General features: G+C 38.0%; 1 protein-coding gene across 1 annotated transcript; it reads left to right on the top strand.

Moving 5' to 3' along the window:
• The first annotated feature begins 765 nt into the window (after positions 1-765).
• Positions 766-7217, top strand: LOC130179193 (histamine H3 receptor-like). Its single transcript, XM_056392005.1, has 3 exons — positions 766-1260; positions 1959-2125; positions 4678-7217. The coding sequence occupies exons 1-3, from the start codon at positions 1023-1025 to the stop codon at positions 5428-5430; spliced, it is 1158 nt and encodes a 385-aa protein (XP_056247980.1). The 5' UTR covers positions 766-1022; the 3' UTR covers positions 5431-7217.
• The last annotated feature ends 11548 nt before the right edge of the window (positions 7218-18765 follow it).

Here is an 18765-nt window from a genome sequence, read left to right as displayed (position 1 = left end):
CAGTGTGGGATGAGGGAAGGCCCTATTTACACCTGGTGTTAACTGATGATCTGTATCTTGGTAAATTATCTGGACAATTGCAATTGGATCTCTGCATGTACACCTGACATTAACATAGGCCTACATTTATCCTGATCCTGATCATCTATCCACATAGAGGTTGCATCCTAATGCCATCTGTAAATGCCAAATTTTATTTTGTCATGCCTCCACGTCGATGAATGTCATGCATCATATCCCAGCATGCTGTTGTGAGGCAACTACTAAAATTGATATAGACTGCTTGCTTGCGTGGTACTGTGTGCGCAAGCTTATTCAACTGGAGGAAGTGTGTGCCTGTGAATCAAATATGAGGTTTTCGTGAATGGATCTCATATGGGACCAGATATGACTTGAGACTATTGAACAAACAGCACACTCCCTGTGTTGATTCACAGCATGAAAATGACACATAAAATGACACATTGTCAAATTGATAAATAATCAGATTTGCTGTGCTGCAAACATCTTTCCATTCAACAAAGTGTGGGATAATGCTGGATGAACACCATTCCTACTTTAAGAGGAGAGATGTAGCAGCTAACTCCCATTCATTTCACATAAGTGAGAGTGGAAACCAAACTTTTGTGTCTTGTTACTGTATACAACTTATTGTGCCAATATCACGTCATTTCATAGGTTATTATACGGATCATGGAAATGATTTATATATCTACTTGTGTGATTAAAATCTATTCCGCGATCGTTTGGAGAAGTAATCTCATTACAGCAGTTACCTCCCGCAGCTACTGGTAAATGCGCAATTCATCAAGTGTCCAGGCAGCGTTTTGTGGAGAGCGTTGTGCGCTCTCTCGTGGATTTTCTTGGTCACTGTGCTTAGTTTGAACAAGAAAGCGAGGCTGTCTGAGCTTTTATGGGGGTGTTGGATGCTGAGTCCAATTCGCCTGGCACCTGTTGCTGGCTTCTAATGATCAGCAGCTGGTCTACTGAGGATTTGAGGACCGCGTCGTTCACCTTACATCATGTCGGAGGAGCAAACAGATTCCAACTCCAGTGTGTACTATTTTGACAGTGCAGTCCAGAGCAGCCTCGTGTTTTCAGGACCCATATTTGTCATTTTGATGATGATGATGGTGACTTTGGTTGTTGTGATAGTTTTGGGAAACGCACTGGTAATTTTGGCCTTTAAAGTGGACAAGAGTTTGAGAAGACAATGCAATTACTACTTCCTCAATTTGGCAGTGTCAGATTTTCTTGTAGGTGAGTTCAACCTTAATCTTTTTTTTTTTTTTTTTTTTTAATAAACTCTGAAATAAGAGAATAAAGTGTGAATTTCACATTTCTGTCATAAAGGGCATTTTCTGTATGTGATATGATATATGATGAGTGCAGTTTTGAAATCCTTGAAATACATTTGATGCTGCTGCGTGTGGCAGCCAGTCTCTCCGTGCTAGATGTGTATTACCAAGTAAAGCTTTTAGTTAATAGGTGGACATTCAAAAAATTTTGCAGCTGCAGATCCTTCCTTCCTTCCTTCCTTGCTTAACTTTTGCAAACAATCTTACTATGATCTGCTATTTTACACTCACTCATCAGTATTTGTAATCCTTCTTCCTTCATTTAAAGTTCAGTGAGGTAAAAAAAAAAAAATTTTATGGTAGCACTTTAATACAGTCTATCTTTAATCCAGTTCTTTAGTATTTATAAGCGCTATATTAACATTTAATACATGGTTTATAACCCACTATGGTGTAATTATGAGCAGATATGAGAACATTTGGAAGTGTTTATTAATGTACAGTTATAACTTCTCCTGTTTAGACATATTTTACATTATTGCAGCTGTGCTTTACTGTATTGTCACTGATTTTCTGTTTATACTCGAGCAAATTGTTCACATCGCTGCACATTACTGAAAATGTGCTGTACATGCCTTGGTTTTTGATCTCTTTCTGTAGGGGCATTCTGCATCCCAGTCTATATCCCCTACATCCTCACAGGCAGGTGGACACTGGGCCGAGGACTGTGTAAACTGTGGCTGGTCATGGACTACCTGCTTTGTTCTGCGTCTGTCTTCAGCATTGTCCTCATCAGCTATGACCGTTTCCTGTCAGTCACCAGAGCGGTGAGTGGAACGTCCTGCAACACACACCTATAATGTGAATGTAGGATTGTGACACACAGTATCCTGCCATATACAGGGAAATTATATTTTGTCATAGTTAAATTAAGTTATGCTAGAGTACAATATGTTTAGAGCTATTTCTAAACTTTCTTGGGATAACTTTCCCTTCTCCATTTCCTTCCCGAAAGAAATAACTTTTTTTCACATTCAAATGAAGCATGTAAAGTACAATGGTAAAAGCTGCAATGCTCTTTCCCTTGTAGCTATTCACATGCTCGCTGCTTGTGGTTTGTGGCTTAATTTCTGACTAGTGAGTCTCCCAGGTCATTGGTAGGGGCAGTACCACCTCATACTCTCAAATGTGCCCATCTGCAGAGGTTAATCATTCCTGACCCATTCAGGCCCAGTGCCACCCCTAATTATAGTCCTTCCCCATGACGAAGATAAAAAAAAAAAAAGAAAAAGAAAAAAAAGTCACATTTCGACTTTGGGACAGACTGGGCTGCAGAAAATAGGCAGAAAACAACACGTGGCTGTCAATAAGATATAACATTCGATGACTAAACTTGAATTAATTAAATACTTTTAATTTCCACCTCATCAGGTTTAAATAATTCAATCTATATTCCACTGCTTTATTTTTCTTTACACAGACACTAATGTCGATTTTTCTATTTTCTGGCTGTCTTGGCACGTATATAATAGTTAACATACATTTCCAAACCGCCGCAGCTGTTCACCCCATTGAATCTTTTGTTGTGACTTGTCTGTGCATTAGCCGTCTGACTATATCCTATACACAGTGTGTTGACTCAAAGGTGGGATGAGGCTTGGCATAGTAGACAGAGAGTGTTCTGTTTCCTTTCACAAGCAAACACTTAACATCAGAGCAATGAATACAAATAACACCAGAGAGAGAGAGAGCCTCTTCTTTAATTAGCTAGCTTTGATCATAGAGATCCTCCTCCGTGCCATGGTCCTTCCAACCTGGAGAGATCAATCATAGCAGAAACGGACCACCGGCAGCCAAGCAGCATTTTCCTAAAAGCATTTCTCTCTGAACATTGAAAGACAAAGGCTCGTCAACAGTCACAGGACAAAGTTTGTCTTTGAAAAGAAAAGATGGAGTCAGATTAGATGCATATATTTGGCAGTTAGATGAAATGTTAGCACATTAACAAAATGCTAGCTGCACAGTAATAAAGAAAAAAGATCATATATTATGTGTTAGTTTCCGTTACAAGAAGGAGCTAAGATTCATCCTACAGGGTCTCAGGAGGAATCCAACAATTTAAAAAGATAATGTTAAAAAATTCAGATTGGAGTCATGAGGGCACCCGATCTTCTCTGTTGAGTGCTACATCATTACATGAAGCAGCACGAGAATTACTGTGCACCAGTTAATCTATACAAACATAAACGGAGCCATTTCTCATCTTCTTTGAAGAAGAACCGCAGTTACTTTCTCATCATTCAGAACAGTGGCATATCTTCAGAGCAGCTGGAGAGGTTGTAGAGTACGCTGCCCGCTGAACTAGAATGTGGACAGGGACATAGGATGTGACACTAATTGAGACAAGTGGTCATGAGAGGTGCTTCATTGACTTAACACTCATTCACACACTTTTCTGTACTGCATGCTGTCAGAGTGTTGGACACATTGTGGAGTTCATTTGTTTTGTCTCTGCAGCGAAATTATTGATTTCACAAACATATAATTATGTATCTGGATGAATATTATATGTTCCAATGTTATGAGCTTGATACTTGGTTATATTCTAAAATCCTCAGTTCTGGGCTCAGTGGAGGCCTAGTGATGAAGGGCTTCACTGTTTCACTGCTTGACAGGATGGTTTGTAAACATGGTGGCTTATGGCTTCTGAGTGGCCTCCATATTCGCTGTAACACTGTGCTGTGATTAGCTCAGGGAGATCAGTGTTGTGGTAAACAGTGCTGGTATTAAACTAAGTTGACTTTTGAGGTAATTGAACTTTGCTTAGTTCTTTGATACATTTCAGGGGCAATTGTTGTACCTTTTCTCCACTACACTGCAGTTACGAGTGATTTTACACATTAATACATTAATGTAAATACAAAACATATGATCAGCTTACAAAATATGATACACCACTGTAGATTAAACCCTCTTTACACATTAATGCATCACTAAAAACAATCCAGTTTTAGAACGAAAAATAATAAATAAGACTGACAGGAGCCATTCTGCCTGCACAATATGAACTTTTACTTTAAATACTTTAAGTACCTTTGGCTTAGTCATTGTATTTTAGTAATATTTTGAATGCACAAGTTTACTCTTAATGCAGTGTGTTATTGGTCTTTTACTATGTTACTTCAACAATCTGGTGTTAAATAAACATGACCTACCTTTTTACGGCTAAAGTGAGTGTACTTATGGAGATTTTTAGTCTTGTTTTGCCCTATAATATTTCTACAATAATATGAATGAAGCAAGAATGCAGCAAGAGTGACCCCATACTGGCAGCATTGTTCAAAATATATTTTCTGATTTATGCTTATATTTGCTGCAGGTAAGTTATCGTGCCAGGCAGAGAATGACTCATCAAGCCATAATCAAGATGATTGGTGTCTGGGTGCTAGCCTTTGTCCTGTACGGCCCAGCTATCATATTCTGGGAGCTGGCTGTGGGTAGAAGCCGCGTGCCAAAGGATGAGTGCTTTGCGGAGTTCTATTACTCTTGGTACTTCCTGCTGAGTGCCTCAATGCTGGAGTTTTTCTCTCCTTTCATCTCAGTGGCTTTCTTCAACCTCAGCATTTACCTCAGCATACGCAGGAGGAGGTTCCACAGCAGGGAGGCCCAGCTACACCTTCAAATGAGCGAACCTGCCTCTGCCCAGGGGGAAGGTATCCCCCTGTCCCACAACTGGGGGGTTGGGATGAAACTGGCTGTAAAAGGCTCTATCCACTCACAGACCTCCTCTCCCAGTTTGGGTAAACTCGATCCCTCAACCAGCAGGGCGGCGCAGCCCAGCCGTCTGTCCAGGGATAAGAAAATTGCTAAGTCCCTGGCCATCATAGTGTGTGTGTTTGCCATCTGCTGGGCACCGTACACCCTACTGATGATCATCCGTGCTGCCTGCAGAGGGCGGTGCATCCAGCATCACTGGTACGAGGTCACCTTCTGGCTCCTGTGGCTCAACTCTGCTATTAACCCATTCCTGTACCCACTTTGCCACAGTAGCTTCCGCAGGGCCTTTAGCAAGATTCTCTGCCCGAAGCGGCACACAACTCCCCCGTCATCTGTCCTTCGTGCTGGCCAGTGACAAGCGGACGGATAGGGATGGATGGGGACGAACAGTGTGCCAAAGCGTTGGAAGGAAGTATTAAAAATCCCATAAATTCCACAGTTTCAGCAGATGAAGCTAAACTGTGCAACACAGATTGTCATATAGACCATAATCAATGGCTCTCAATTGTGTTGGGATGATGATGTATAAGGTTGGTACTATACAGAATAATGTGATTGACTGTCAATCAGTTCACTGTGTATTAATCATTCATCATAAGCATGAAAATAATTATCCTGCCAAAAAAAAAAAATCTGAATCTGAACAAAAGTATTATGGTAATTGATACAATAGAATTTCTACCTACTGCAAGAACTGGACAAGTTTACCAGTGCTGTGTTTTTGGTCGAAGGAAAAAACAACGAAAGAGTGAAACACAACCGTTCCTTCAGGCCTATTGATACATGCCATGCAGACGATGTAATAATGAGACCTGTCAGCTTTGTCTTTTGTACTGTTCTGTGTTTGTCCGTTGAAATAAGGTCAAGAAACATTCTCTAGCACATTCATTGTCCACTCGATTATATGATAGATATTCTCTAGAAAATGAAACATAACCATTACCAGGCTAAAGAGGAATTTGTGGGTAATGTTTAATTCGTTCAATTAAGCAGCTTATATGTTGAATTTACATACACTATATTTATTTATATTTATGTTCATAAGAAGTGTCGCGCCCACTGTGACATCCTTGCTGCAGCTGAGGTAAAACAGATCACTATCACCCTCTGCTGTTAGAAAGTTTACTACTCTTGCTGTGACACAAGAACAGTGATGAAAACACAAAGTGCAATTAAGTATACATGTATGTACAATGAAATGTTTTACCAAAGCCTAGCAAGAGGCTATTTTTCCTCATCTTATTTTTTTTTGCCGTTACAATATATTCCATTCCATTAAATTACATTAGTAAAGGATTGTGTTTCTTCATACATTCAGCACATTTTCTGCACATTCATCACCCCATATTAACAAATAATTTGTTTTTACAGGAATGTTGGAAAACAATGCAAACAAAACATTCAAATTATTTGAGCTATGAAACTATATACTATATTGTATTACTATTGATTATCAATCATATTGCCACTCCAGAGCAATACAACCACCACTTGGCGTCTTTTTTATTTTTCATTTCTTTAGGTGGTTTTACAAGTTTTTGGATTTATGTCATAAAGATGTAATCTGTTTACAAACAATACCAAAACATCATTTGACTGTGAAGAGCAGGTGTGTGTCTCCTTGTGCCACTAGATGTCACCATTAACCTTTACAGCTTCCTGCGTGTGCAGTGCTTGTAGGATTAAGCTTCCATTCATCATGGAGTGAAGACAGTCTTTGAGGTTTTCCATGGTTCCCATTAACTGCTTTTACTTTATTGTTTGTGTTTGAATTGTAAGTTAAATATTGTTGCACCCCGACTGATTTCGATTGTAATAGAAGAATGTAACCTAATAACCACAGGTCTATAAAATTGGATGGTGCTCTCTTCAGATTTACTCTCGGAGAATCATATCGGTACTTACTGTCACATAGAAATAAAAAAGACAATAGTTGCAGTATGTCCTATGCTTTAGCATTTGTTGTATATTGTTGTATATACTCTGCACTCATGCTATTTTTTTTTTTTTTTTTTTTACTGTTTGTGTAAATGATTTATTAGAGTAGCAGCCGAAAGAAAATTATTGTATGAATACTTGAATGATTGTTTTATTTTAAGTGATTTAAATTTAGAATTTTTAAAAATAAACACATCCCTATAACTCGCTGATAGTCTTTATGACATGAAATAAAAACAAAAAACAAACACTTTATTTATGTGCTGCATTGTAACACATAAATGAAAGCACATACATGGCAGCGTTATGACCTGTGGTTGCTGTCTACCTGACGGCTAACTGGGTCAGTGCCAAGTGCAGAGTGGCTTTTGTTTGATGTGCAGATGAAATGCTGAGAGTGCAATACCATTTTTGTATTGTTCCCCAGTCTAGGTAGGTTTGATTTGATAGATTAAACAAGTTCTTTCCAGATGTAGACTTATTAAACCTGTAATTACGCCATCATGTTAGATAGTGGGGTTACATTTTGCAGGTGCCTGGGTCCCACAGGGGACTTACATTGCTCAAATTGTTACTGTTGCTTGTGTGCACATCTGGGCCCCTGGTCAGGTGCTGGGAATAAGGGCACAGCTGCAGGGAACAGGCCTCTGCCGGCCTCCCCCACCTCCCCTCGCTCCCTCTCCGCCTGTGGCGTGGTGGGGGGACAGAAGCACACTTCTGACCAGAGGGATGCAGGCACATTTCCCTTGGGATGACAGAACTGCATTTATCAGCAGAATGGCAAGCCTGGGTTTACTCCCTGTGTATCTAAATGCGACAGCAAGAGCCATATCACTGTGAGGAGTGCTTGCACTGTGCGCAGTTATATCAGGAGTACCGCTATTGATTTTGTTGATAGATTGAAATGTCATGGCATGTGTGCCAAACCGATTGGCTACTGGCTGAGCGTGTATTGGGGATCATGCCAGCTTGTCTGGGAGTGGAAGCACCATGAAAACCACAGATGAGAAATACTAATTTTGTGCTCGTGTATGTGTGTGCGTGTGTGTGTGTGTGTGTGTGTGCGTGCGTGTGCCTTTTTAATCATATTCTGTGTCTGTATGTGCAAGTGTTTATTAGGGGGGGTTTGGATTTCTATGACCCCCAAGCAGTGTATCTAAAAGCTGTGACCCCAAATGGAGCGCACCTGTGCCCCTTAAGTTTATAGAGCCCCATTAGCAGAGACTCAGTCAGTGATCAGAGGGGGGGAGAGTGCCTATATAATTTCCCCATGAGAATCTCTGCATAGTTAAACTCTTAGAGATTCCCCTTTAGCACTTTCTTGGAATGACTTAATGCTGAGATCTCTTGTTTTCAAACCAAATAACACATCTGGTCTACGCAATTGATAATAAAAGGTGACAGAAGCCACTGTAATGTTTGGCATAAGGAAGAACACAAAAGATGGCAGTGCTTTCACTTACCCGCACTCTTAACAACCAAGCAATGACTGATATACTGCACTTTTATTTTGGAGTAAAGCTGGAAACATAAAAGTGAACCTGCAGACAAGACCAAACCACTTTAATCTGCAGACACAGGTCAAAACTCTGACCTCTCTCTTGAAAATATAGCATCACTTAGTGTACATTTTCCCCTGCGTAGGCTGTTCACTTTCTCAGCTAACTAAATGTAAACCACTGTTAATATTTCATGAGGGACATACTCAAAAAGAAAAAGAAAAACAGACTATTTCTGCTTGATTTTTGCCTTTTTCCGTTCTTCCGTTTTTTCCCTCTGCTTTTTCCTGCAGTGTACTTCCTGACTAGAGATTAAATAATTCCATTGGAATCCTCTTAGGATGGGTTCCCAGCACTTGGCAATTAAACAATTACATTTAATCAGCATGGGGCGACGCTTCAAGTCACCCTCATTTCAGACGTTGATTAAAAGCAATTCTGCAGTGGTTATTGCCGTCGACTTTAGAAACTGTGGTTCACTTAGGTTTACTGCATCTGTGGGGTCAGGTTGGATAGCAATATGGCAGGTTCAGTGGTGGTCGAGAGCTGTATCTGCCTCTGGTGGGTAAAACAGTAATGACAGAACTCATGGCAGACCTTATATTGTCCCTTAAGTCAGAGCTACTTAGATTACTTAGAGACATCTTGACCCTACAGCGAAGAAGACTCGACGAACAATGGAAAGGAGAGGGGCATTAAGTTATGCATGTGGGAGTCTGGATCCTGTGCGAGTGATTTTTTTATATTACACGTGTGTATCTGACTGTGTGTATACACAGCTGTTTCTTTTTGCATCTGCATTTAAGTGCATTTGGCTTGAATGAAATGCACCTTGACACGTGCAATTTCATCATGCCATGCAATAACATCTCCCTCTGTGATGGCAAACAAGCTGAGAGAGGGCGCAGGCGGGGATGGGGGGTGGGGGGGCTTTTGTGTGAGCCGTATTTGACATTATGCTTGAGTGAAAGAGTGCTACGTGGCATAGGGCTGGAGCAAACTATAGTCTTCTCTGTGCAACACAGATGAGTTGTGATGGATATCCAGCCCCCCTCTTGTGAAACCCAGGTGCCCCTGTTTCATAAGGCACCCCACTGGCTCTCCAGCCCTCTTAATTAGCAGCTTCCGTCAGCTGGCACCCAGGCCTTCAAGCACCAGTCACTGGCCTCTGCTGCTGAAGGAATCCAGTTCACTCCAGATCTTCAGCTTTTCTAACACATGGACACATGGGCGGGCTGAGTAAGAGGCATCAGGGTTTTTGCAAACCTGGTGTCCAGATCAGATGAAAGCTGGAGGGAGGAGAAAAAACTGTTGCATGCTTTACTCTGTGTGTTTCTTGGTTTTTAATAATGATGGGCATCTGCAAAGAGTGGGCTATGAGTTTTGAGTCTCAGCTGCAGATATGCTGTAAGAAGACATTGATGATTTTTATATGATGAAGTCAAATATAGATAAAAGGTTTCACCAGGACGAGAATGTAGCCTTTTTCCTGGCGCAGTATCATAGCTGCGCTGTAACAATAGTCTCTTCTAATGACATTCCCCTAGTAACTTCTTGCCTCTACAAATCTCAGGGGGGAAGCGCTACAAAAAGTGATAATTACATGAAATATACATAGAGAATAAAGGGAGCATGTTTACATAACCAGGCCCATAAATATCTGACTGAGAAGACATTGTTCTCCGACTCCTTTTAAGCTGATCTCCCAGGGATGCCATTTTAATGACATGATGGTTTAAAGAGATGCTGCTCCATCTCGTTCCATATTTAATTAACTTTTGCTTTTCTGACGCAGAGGAAAAACAGAATAAAGAAAGCGTGATAGAGACAAACACAAACGATAGCGAGGAGACAATAACAAATAGCTGGGAGAACAGGGAGGGAGGCAGGGGGAACATGAGCAGAGACCTTGTCATGCTTTTGTGAGCTGTTTACAATACAAGAGATGCAATGGGAGAGGAGGGGTGGTGGAAGAGCGAGAGCGAGGAAGACTGACATGGGTGAGAGAGTGATGAGAGTGAAGGATGAGAAAGAGAGGATAAGAGTGAACGGGAAGCCCCAGATTTAAAAAAAAAAAAAAAAAAAAAAAGCAGGATGAAATTAAGGAAAAGGAAAAGAGGAAGACAGGGGGAGAGAATACAAGGAGAATGGGGCCCTTGTTTTCCCATGGGGCTCCATTATAGAGCATTTTTTAGTTCATCACCAGCGAGCAAACAAGAGGAAATAAATGCGAAACTGACAGCCTGAAGCAACACGTTTAACTGATTTTTCTAGATTTCCCAAAAATAAAGAAAATAAACATTAAAAAAAATACTATCAAAAAACAAAGCTCCCCTTTATTTGTATTATGCTTCGGTCTCCTTCTCCACATTTATTTTTGTAAGGCACACCAGTGTTTATCTGCCATGTGTTCATTAAATAAACACATGACAGACAGTATTAACATTATGTACATATTTAAAGATTTCTGCTCATTGTAAAACATGGCTAAAGAGATTTAACGGTCTAAAAAGTGTAGAAATCTATCTTGACATTTCTGCTCGTGGATCACGCAGACCCAATGCACTGAAGCATTTGAACAGCTGACAATAAACTCAAATCATTTAACCAATGAATTCATGCTCTGGCACTTAGGAACAAGGGACTGAGTCCAGAATTCGGAGTGCCCTCCTCTCTCTCAGGCAATGTGTTTTCCATTTTTCTGTCAGCTGTATACAGTGTATGCTGCATTATTGATACTTTCTTTCCCTTCTTCTCTCCTCTTGTTAGACTCTTCCCTTGTCCTCATCTCATCACAACAGCCACACTGGCTGTGGAGCCTGGAGAGTTGCAGTGAATTTGACCCCACCTGGTCTATATTTTATTGCTTGGTGTTTAATACATTTTTGAAAATCCTACCCCATCCCATCCAAAAAAAAAAAAAAAAAAAAAGATATAGTGCCTTGTCTATTTCAAGTGTCTGTCTTGGTGAAGCAGAGGGAGATGACTGGAGGGGGATACTCACCTTCAGCTCTCCCAGTTCAGGAGACAGGGGGGATCATTAGGAGGGGCTATAGAGGAGGGAAGTGTGTGATTGTGTTTGTTTGTCTATATGTATGTGAGCTTGGTGATAGACTGGCGACTCGTCCAGGGTGTACCCTGCTTCTTGCCCAATGTGTGCTGGGATAGGCTCAAGTCCCCGGTGACCCTGAGGAGGATAAATGGTTTTTAAAATGGATGGAAAGATGGAAAATGCATCTTCCCCCCGACACAAATCAACTCTGAATAAATATTTTATTTTAAAATCCACTTTTATTTACATGTTCTGGTTTTTTACTTGTGTAGTTTGAAATGTGGGATGAGAATCACCAGACCTGAGGGTTATGTTCACATCTCCAGGACCCCTTTTTGATTATTACCTGATAACTGTCTTTGTCATCCATACATTTGCAGGAAAAATGTGTTTAAAGTAACTTTACTCTGAGGAGGACAATGCATGGCTTTCGTAACTGTCTTTTTTCTGTTGCTATTATTACTACAATTACATTCTAAAGACATAGAAACAGGGTGTACATAAAATTACACAGGGAATACACAAAAGACAATAGCAAAGGCCCTTGTGCTCGACGCATAAACATTGTAGCAGGGCTACATACTTAGGTTGAGGCGTCCATTTTGCTGACACAGTTTTGAAGTGAAAAGATGGCTCTCTGGATGTGGAGTGCCGGTGTGAGAGATTGGGTTACCCCAGACACTCCCAGTGGATCTCCCGGCCAAATGGATCTGGATCTCATGCTTGGGCGCACATATTGAATGCCATAAGAGGTCTCTGAGGTCTCCTTCAGTGGGAGGAATGCACAGCCTAACAATGTGGAGTTTTCACCAAACTAAATTTTGCACCAAAGAAGAGCAAGGACACCGGAACACAAGGGACAAGCACTGAATGCATACTTATATACATTTTCAGCTTCCTGGACAGCAACATACTGCACAGGTTCAGGAGGATTTCATAATTCTTTGATAAAGTCTTAACATGAGGCTGCCATTTTCCTCTAGAGGTTTATAGGTATTATAGGCTGTCAAATAAAAAAACAAAATACCATTTCACACACAACTTGGACAAGAACAATGGCATTTCAGCTACTCCCAACCAAGGCCAGCCCAAGGCATAAGCGAACTAAGCGGCTGCTTAGGGCCCCCATGGCCACTAGGGGGCCCCCAAGAGCACTTGAAATGCTCCACAAGATATTTATATATATTTACAAATCAAGATCTTGTTTGTATTCACTAAATAAAGTTTGTAAAGTGGATGCATCTGCAGATATGCATCTTAACTGGATTGGACATGCAGGAGTGGAAAATAATCTCTCATCCTCACTGCAGTTCTTTTCCAGTTTTAATGCCTTACTATACCATGGCGTTTTTTAATGACTTACTATACTATAACTTCTAATGCTTATATATTATGATTTTTTTATGCTTTACTTATAGTATGACGTTTTTATGCCTTACTATACTATGATCTTATTTTGATATTTTCATGCCTTACTATACTATATTTTTTCACGTTTTTATATCTTAATATATTATTACGTTTTTTTTTTTTACATTTTAATGCCTTACTATATATGACGTTTTTTGACAATTTTATGCCTTATTATACAATGACGTTTTTGGACATTTTTCTGCTTTACTATACTATGACGTTTTTTGAAATTTTTAAGCCTCACGATACTATGATGTTTTTTGATATTTTCATGCTTTACTATATTTTGATGTTTTTTCACATTTTTATATCTTAATATATTTTGACGTTTTGTAACATTTTAATGCATTACTATACTATGATGTTTCTTGACAATTTTATGCCATACTATACTATAACGTTTTTTGATATTTTCATGCCTTACTATACTATGATGTTTTTTGATATTTTTATGCCAATTTTTTGCCATACTATGGCGTTTTTTGCATTTTTATGCCATACTATAAAATGATGTTTTTTGGCATTTTTATGCCTTACTATACTATGCAGCTTCATGCCTTGCCATAATATGACGTTTTTATGACCTTTTATGCCTTAATATATTATCTTGTTCATTTGAATTTTTTGCCATACTATACTATGGCGTTTCTTTGGCATTTCCATGCCACACTATACTTTGTTGTTTTACTGTATTATGACATTTTTTTGGCCTGCATTACCAAACTTCAGTAATGGGCTAACTTTGGTACAATAGTTAGGACGCTCACCTTTCATTCAGAGGGTCATTGGTTCAAAGTTCACAAGGCTCTGCACTGACATCTTCTTTTATTAACATTTTTTACACCATACTATAATATGACATTTTTCAGCATTTTTATGCCTTACTACACTAGGTAGTGGCATGCCTTGCCGTACTATGATGTTTGTATGACCTTTAATGCCATAATATATGGTCTTGTTTTTTTGAATTTTTTGCCATACTATACTATGGCGTTCTTTGCATATTTATGCCATACTAAAAAATGATGTTTTTTGGCATTTTTATGCCTTACTATACTATGCAGCTTCATGCCTTGCCATACTATGACGTTTTTATGACCTTTAATGCCTTAATATATGATGATGTTTTTTTGAATTTTTTGCCATACTATACTATGGCGTTTCTTTGGCATTTCCATGCCACACCATACTTTGTCGTTTTACTGTATAACGACATTTTTGTGTCCTGCATTGCCAAATGTCAGTAATCGGGTAACTTTGGTACAATGGTTAGGACTGTCATCTTTCATTCAGAGGGTCATGGGTTCAACTCCCACAAGGTCCTCCACCTGCATATCCCTTTATTAACATTTTTTAACCATACTATAATATGACGTTTTTCAGCATTTTTATGCCTTAATATACTATGTAGTTGCATGCCTTGCCATACTGTGACATTTTTATGACCGTTTATGCCTTAATACATGATCTTTTTTTTTTTGACTCCTTGGCCATACTATACTATGGCGTTTTTTGCATTTTATGCCATACTATAAAATGATGTTTTTTGGCATTTTTATGCCTTACTACACTAGGTAGTGGCATGCCTTGCCATACTATGACGTTTGTATGACCTTTTATGCCTTAATACATGATGATGTTTTTTTTTATTTTTTGCCATACTATACTATGGCGTATTTTGCATTTTTATGCCATAGTATGGCGTTATGGCATTTTTTTAATTTTATGCCATACTATAGAATTATGTTTTTTGGCATTTTTATGCCTTACTATACTATGCAGCTTCATGCCTTGCCATACTATGACTTTTTTATGACCTTTAGGAATTAATTTATTGTGATGTTTTTTTGAATTTTTTGCCATACTATACTATGGCGTTTTTTGCATTTAATGCCATACTAAAAAATTATGTTTTTTTGGCATTTTTATGCCTTACTATACTATGCAGCTTCATGCCTTGCCATACTATGATGTTTTTATGACCTTTAATGCCTTAATATATGATGATGTTTTTTGGAATTTTTTGCCATACAATGGCGTTTCTTTGGCATCTTCATGCCATACTATACTTTGTTGTTTTACTGTATTTTAACATTTTTATGGCCTGCATTACCAACTGTTAATAATTTTGGTACAATGGTTAGGACTGTCACCTTCCACTTAGAGGGTCATGGGTTCAAATCCCATAAGGCCCTACACTGACATCTTGCTTTATTAACATTTTTTACACCATACTATAATATGACGTTTCTCAGCATATTTATGCCTTACTACACTATGTAGTGGCATGCCTTGCCATAATATGACGTTTTTATGTCCTTTTATGCCTTAATATATGATCTTTTTTTTTTTTAAATTTTTGCAATACTATTACTATGGCGTTTCTTTGGCATCTTCATGCCATACTATACTTTGTCGTTTTACTGTACTATGACATTTTTATCGCCTGCATTACCAGATGTCAGTAATGGGGTAAATCTGGTACAATGGTCAAGACTCTCACCTTTCATTCAGAGGGTAATGGGTTCAACTCCCATTAGGCCCTTCACTCACATCTTCCTTTATTAATATTTTTTACACCATACTATAATATGACGTTTTTCAGCATTTTTATGCCTTACTATACTATGTGGCTTCATGCCTTGCCATACTATGACGTTTTTATGACCTTTAATGCCTTAATATATGATGATGTTTTTTTGAATTTTTTGCCATACTATACTATGGCGTTTGTTGCATTTTTATGCCATAGTATGGCGTTATGGCATTTTTTGAATTTTTTGCCATACTATAGAATGATGTTTTTTGGCATTTTTATGCCTTACTATACTATGCAGCTTCATGCCTTGCCATACTATGACGTTTTTATGACCTTTTAGGAATTAATTTATTGTGATGTTTTTTTTTACTTTTTGCCATACTATACTATGGCGTTTTTTGCATTTTTATGCCATACTATCAAATGATGTTTTTTGGCATTTTTATGCCTTACTATACTATGCAGCTTCATGCCTTGCCATACTATGACGTTTTTATGACCTTTAATGCCTTAATATATGATGATGTTTTTTTGAATTTTTTGCCATACTATACTATGGCGTTTCTTTGGCATTTCCATGCCACACCATACTTTGTCGTTTTACTGTATAACGACATTTTTTTGTGCTGCATTACCAAATGTCAGTAATGGGGTAACTTTAGTACAATGGTTAGGACTGTCCTCTTTCATTCAGAGGGTTATGGGTTCAACTCCCACAAGGTCCTCCACCTGCATATTCTTTTATTAACATTTTTTACACCATACTATAATATGACGTTTTTCAGCATTTTTATGCCTTAATATACTATGTAGTTGCATGCCTTGCCATACTGTGACATTTTTATGACCGTTTATGCCTTAATACATGATCTTTTTTTTTTTGACTTCTTGGCCATACTATACTATGGCGTTTTTTGCATTTTATGCCATACTAAAAAATGATGTTTTTGGCATTTTTATGCCTTACTATATTATGCAGCTTCATGCCTTGCCATACTATGACGTTTTTATGACCTTTTAGGAATTAATTTATTGTGATGTTTTTTTTAATTTTTTGCCATACTATACTATGGCGTTTTTTGCATTTTTATGCCATACTATAAAATGATGTTTTTTGGCATTTTTATGCCTTACTATACTATGCAGCTTCATGCCTTGCTATACTATGACGTTTTTATGACCTTTTAGGAACTAATTTATTGTGAGTTTTTTTTTTAATTTTTTGCCATACTATACTATGGCGTTTCTTTGGCATTTCCATGCCACACTATACTTTGTTGTTTTACTGTATTATGACATTTTTATGGCCTGCATTACCAAATTTCAGTAATGGGGTAACTTTGGTACAATACTTTGGACGCTCACCTTTCATTCAGAGGGTCATGGGTTCAAATTTCACAAGGCTCTGCACTGACATCTTCTTTTATTAACATTTTTTACACCATACTATAATATGACGTTTTTCAGCATTTTTATGCCTTACTACACTAGGTAGTGGCATGCCTTGCCATACTATGACGTTTGTATGACCTTTTATGCCTTAATACATGATGATGTTTTTTTTTATTTTTTGCCATACTATACCATGGCGTATTTTGCATTTTTATGCCATAGTATGGCGTTATGGCATTTTTTTAATTTTATGCCATACTATAGAATTATGTTTTTTGGCATTTTTATGCCTTATTATACTATGCAGCTTCATGCCTTGCCATACTATGACGTTTTTATGACCTTTAAGGAATTAATTTATTGTGATGTTTTTTTTTACTTTTTGCCATACTATACTATGGCGTTTTTTGCATTTTATGCCATACTAAAAAATGATTTTTTTTGGCATTTTTATGCCTTACTATACTATGCAGCTTCCTGCCTTGCCATACTATGACGTTTTTATGACCTTTTAGGAATTAATTTATTGTAATGTTTTTTTGAACTTTTTGCCATACTATACTATGGCGTTTTTTGCATTTTTATGCCATACTATCAAATGATGTTTTTTGGCATTTTTATGCCTTACTATACTATGCAGCTTCATGCCTTGCCATACTATGACGTTGTTATGACCTTTTAGGAATTCATTTATTGTGATGTTTTTTTGAACTTTTTGCCATACTATACTATGGCGTTTTTTGCATTTTTATGCCATACTATAAAATGATGTTTTTTGGCATTTTTATGCCTTACTATACTATGCAGCTTCATGCCTTGCCATACTATGACGTTTTTATGACCTTTAATGCCTTAATATATGATGATGTTTTTTTGAATTTTTTGCCATACTATACTATGGCGTTTCTTTGGCATTTCCATGCCACACCATATTTTGTCGTTTTACTGTATAACGACATTTTTATGTCCTGCATTACCAAATGTCAGTAATGGGGTAACTTTGGTACAATGGTTAGGACTGTCATCTTTCATTCAGAGGGTCATGGGTTCAACTCCCACAAGGTCCTCCACCTGCATATTCTTTTATTAACATTTTTTACACCATACTATAATATGACGTTTTTCAGCATTTTTATGCCTTAATATACTATGTAGTTGCATGCCTTGCCATACTGTGACATTTTTATGACCGTTTATGCCTTAATACATGATCTTTTTTTTTTTGACTTCTTGGCCATACTATACTATGGCGTTTTTTGCATTTTATGCCATACTAAAAAATGATGTTTTTGGCATTTTTATGCCTTACTATATTATGCAGCTTCATGCCTTGCCATACTATGACGTTTTTATGACCTTTTAGGAATTAATTTATTGTGATGTTTTTTTTAATTTTTTGCCATACTATACTATGGCGTTTTTTGCATTTTTATGCCATACTATAAAATGATGTTTTTTGGCATTTTTATGCCTTACTATACTATGCAGCTTCATGCCTTGCTATACTATGACGTTTTTATGACCTTTTAGGAACTAATTTATTGTGAGTTTTTTTTTTAATTTTTTGCCATACTATACTATGGCGTTTCTTTGGCATTTCCATGCCACACTATACTTTGTTGTTTTACTGTATTATGACATTTTTATGGCCTGCATTACCAAATTTCAGTAATGGGGTAACTTTGGTACAATACTTTGGACGCTCACCTTTCATTCAGAGGGTCATGGGTTCAAATTTCACAAGGCTCTGCACTGACATCTTCTTTTATTAACATTTTTTACACCATACTATAATATGACGTTTTTCAGCATTTTTATGCCTTACTACACTAGGTAGTGGCATGCCTTGCCATACTA

This window comes from Seriola aureovittata, chromosome 12 (genome assembly GCF_021018895.1).
Source record: "Seriola aureovittata isolate HTS-2021-v1 ecotype China chromosome 12, ASM2101889v1, whole genome shotgun sequence".
Lineage (NCBI taxonomy): Eukaryota > Metazoa > Chordata > Actinopteri > Carangiformes > Carangidae > Seriola > Seriola aureovittata.
This window is presented reverse-complemented; position numbering and strand designations above follow the sequence as displayed.

Coding starts and splice junctions, on each gene's coding strand:
- LOC130179193 (XM_056392005.1), top strand. CDS start 1,023: ATGTCGGAGGAGCAAACAGATTCCAACTCCAGTGTGTACTATTTTGAC. Junction 1,261..1,958: donor AGTGTCAGATTTTCTTGTAG/GTGAGTTCAACC, acceptor CTCTTTCTGTAG/GGGCATTCTGCATCCCAGTC. Junction 2,126..4,677: donor TCCTGTCAGTCACCAGAGCG/GTGAGTGGAACG, acceptor TATTTGCTGCAG/GTAAGTTATCGTGCCAGGCA.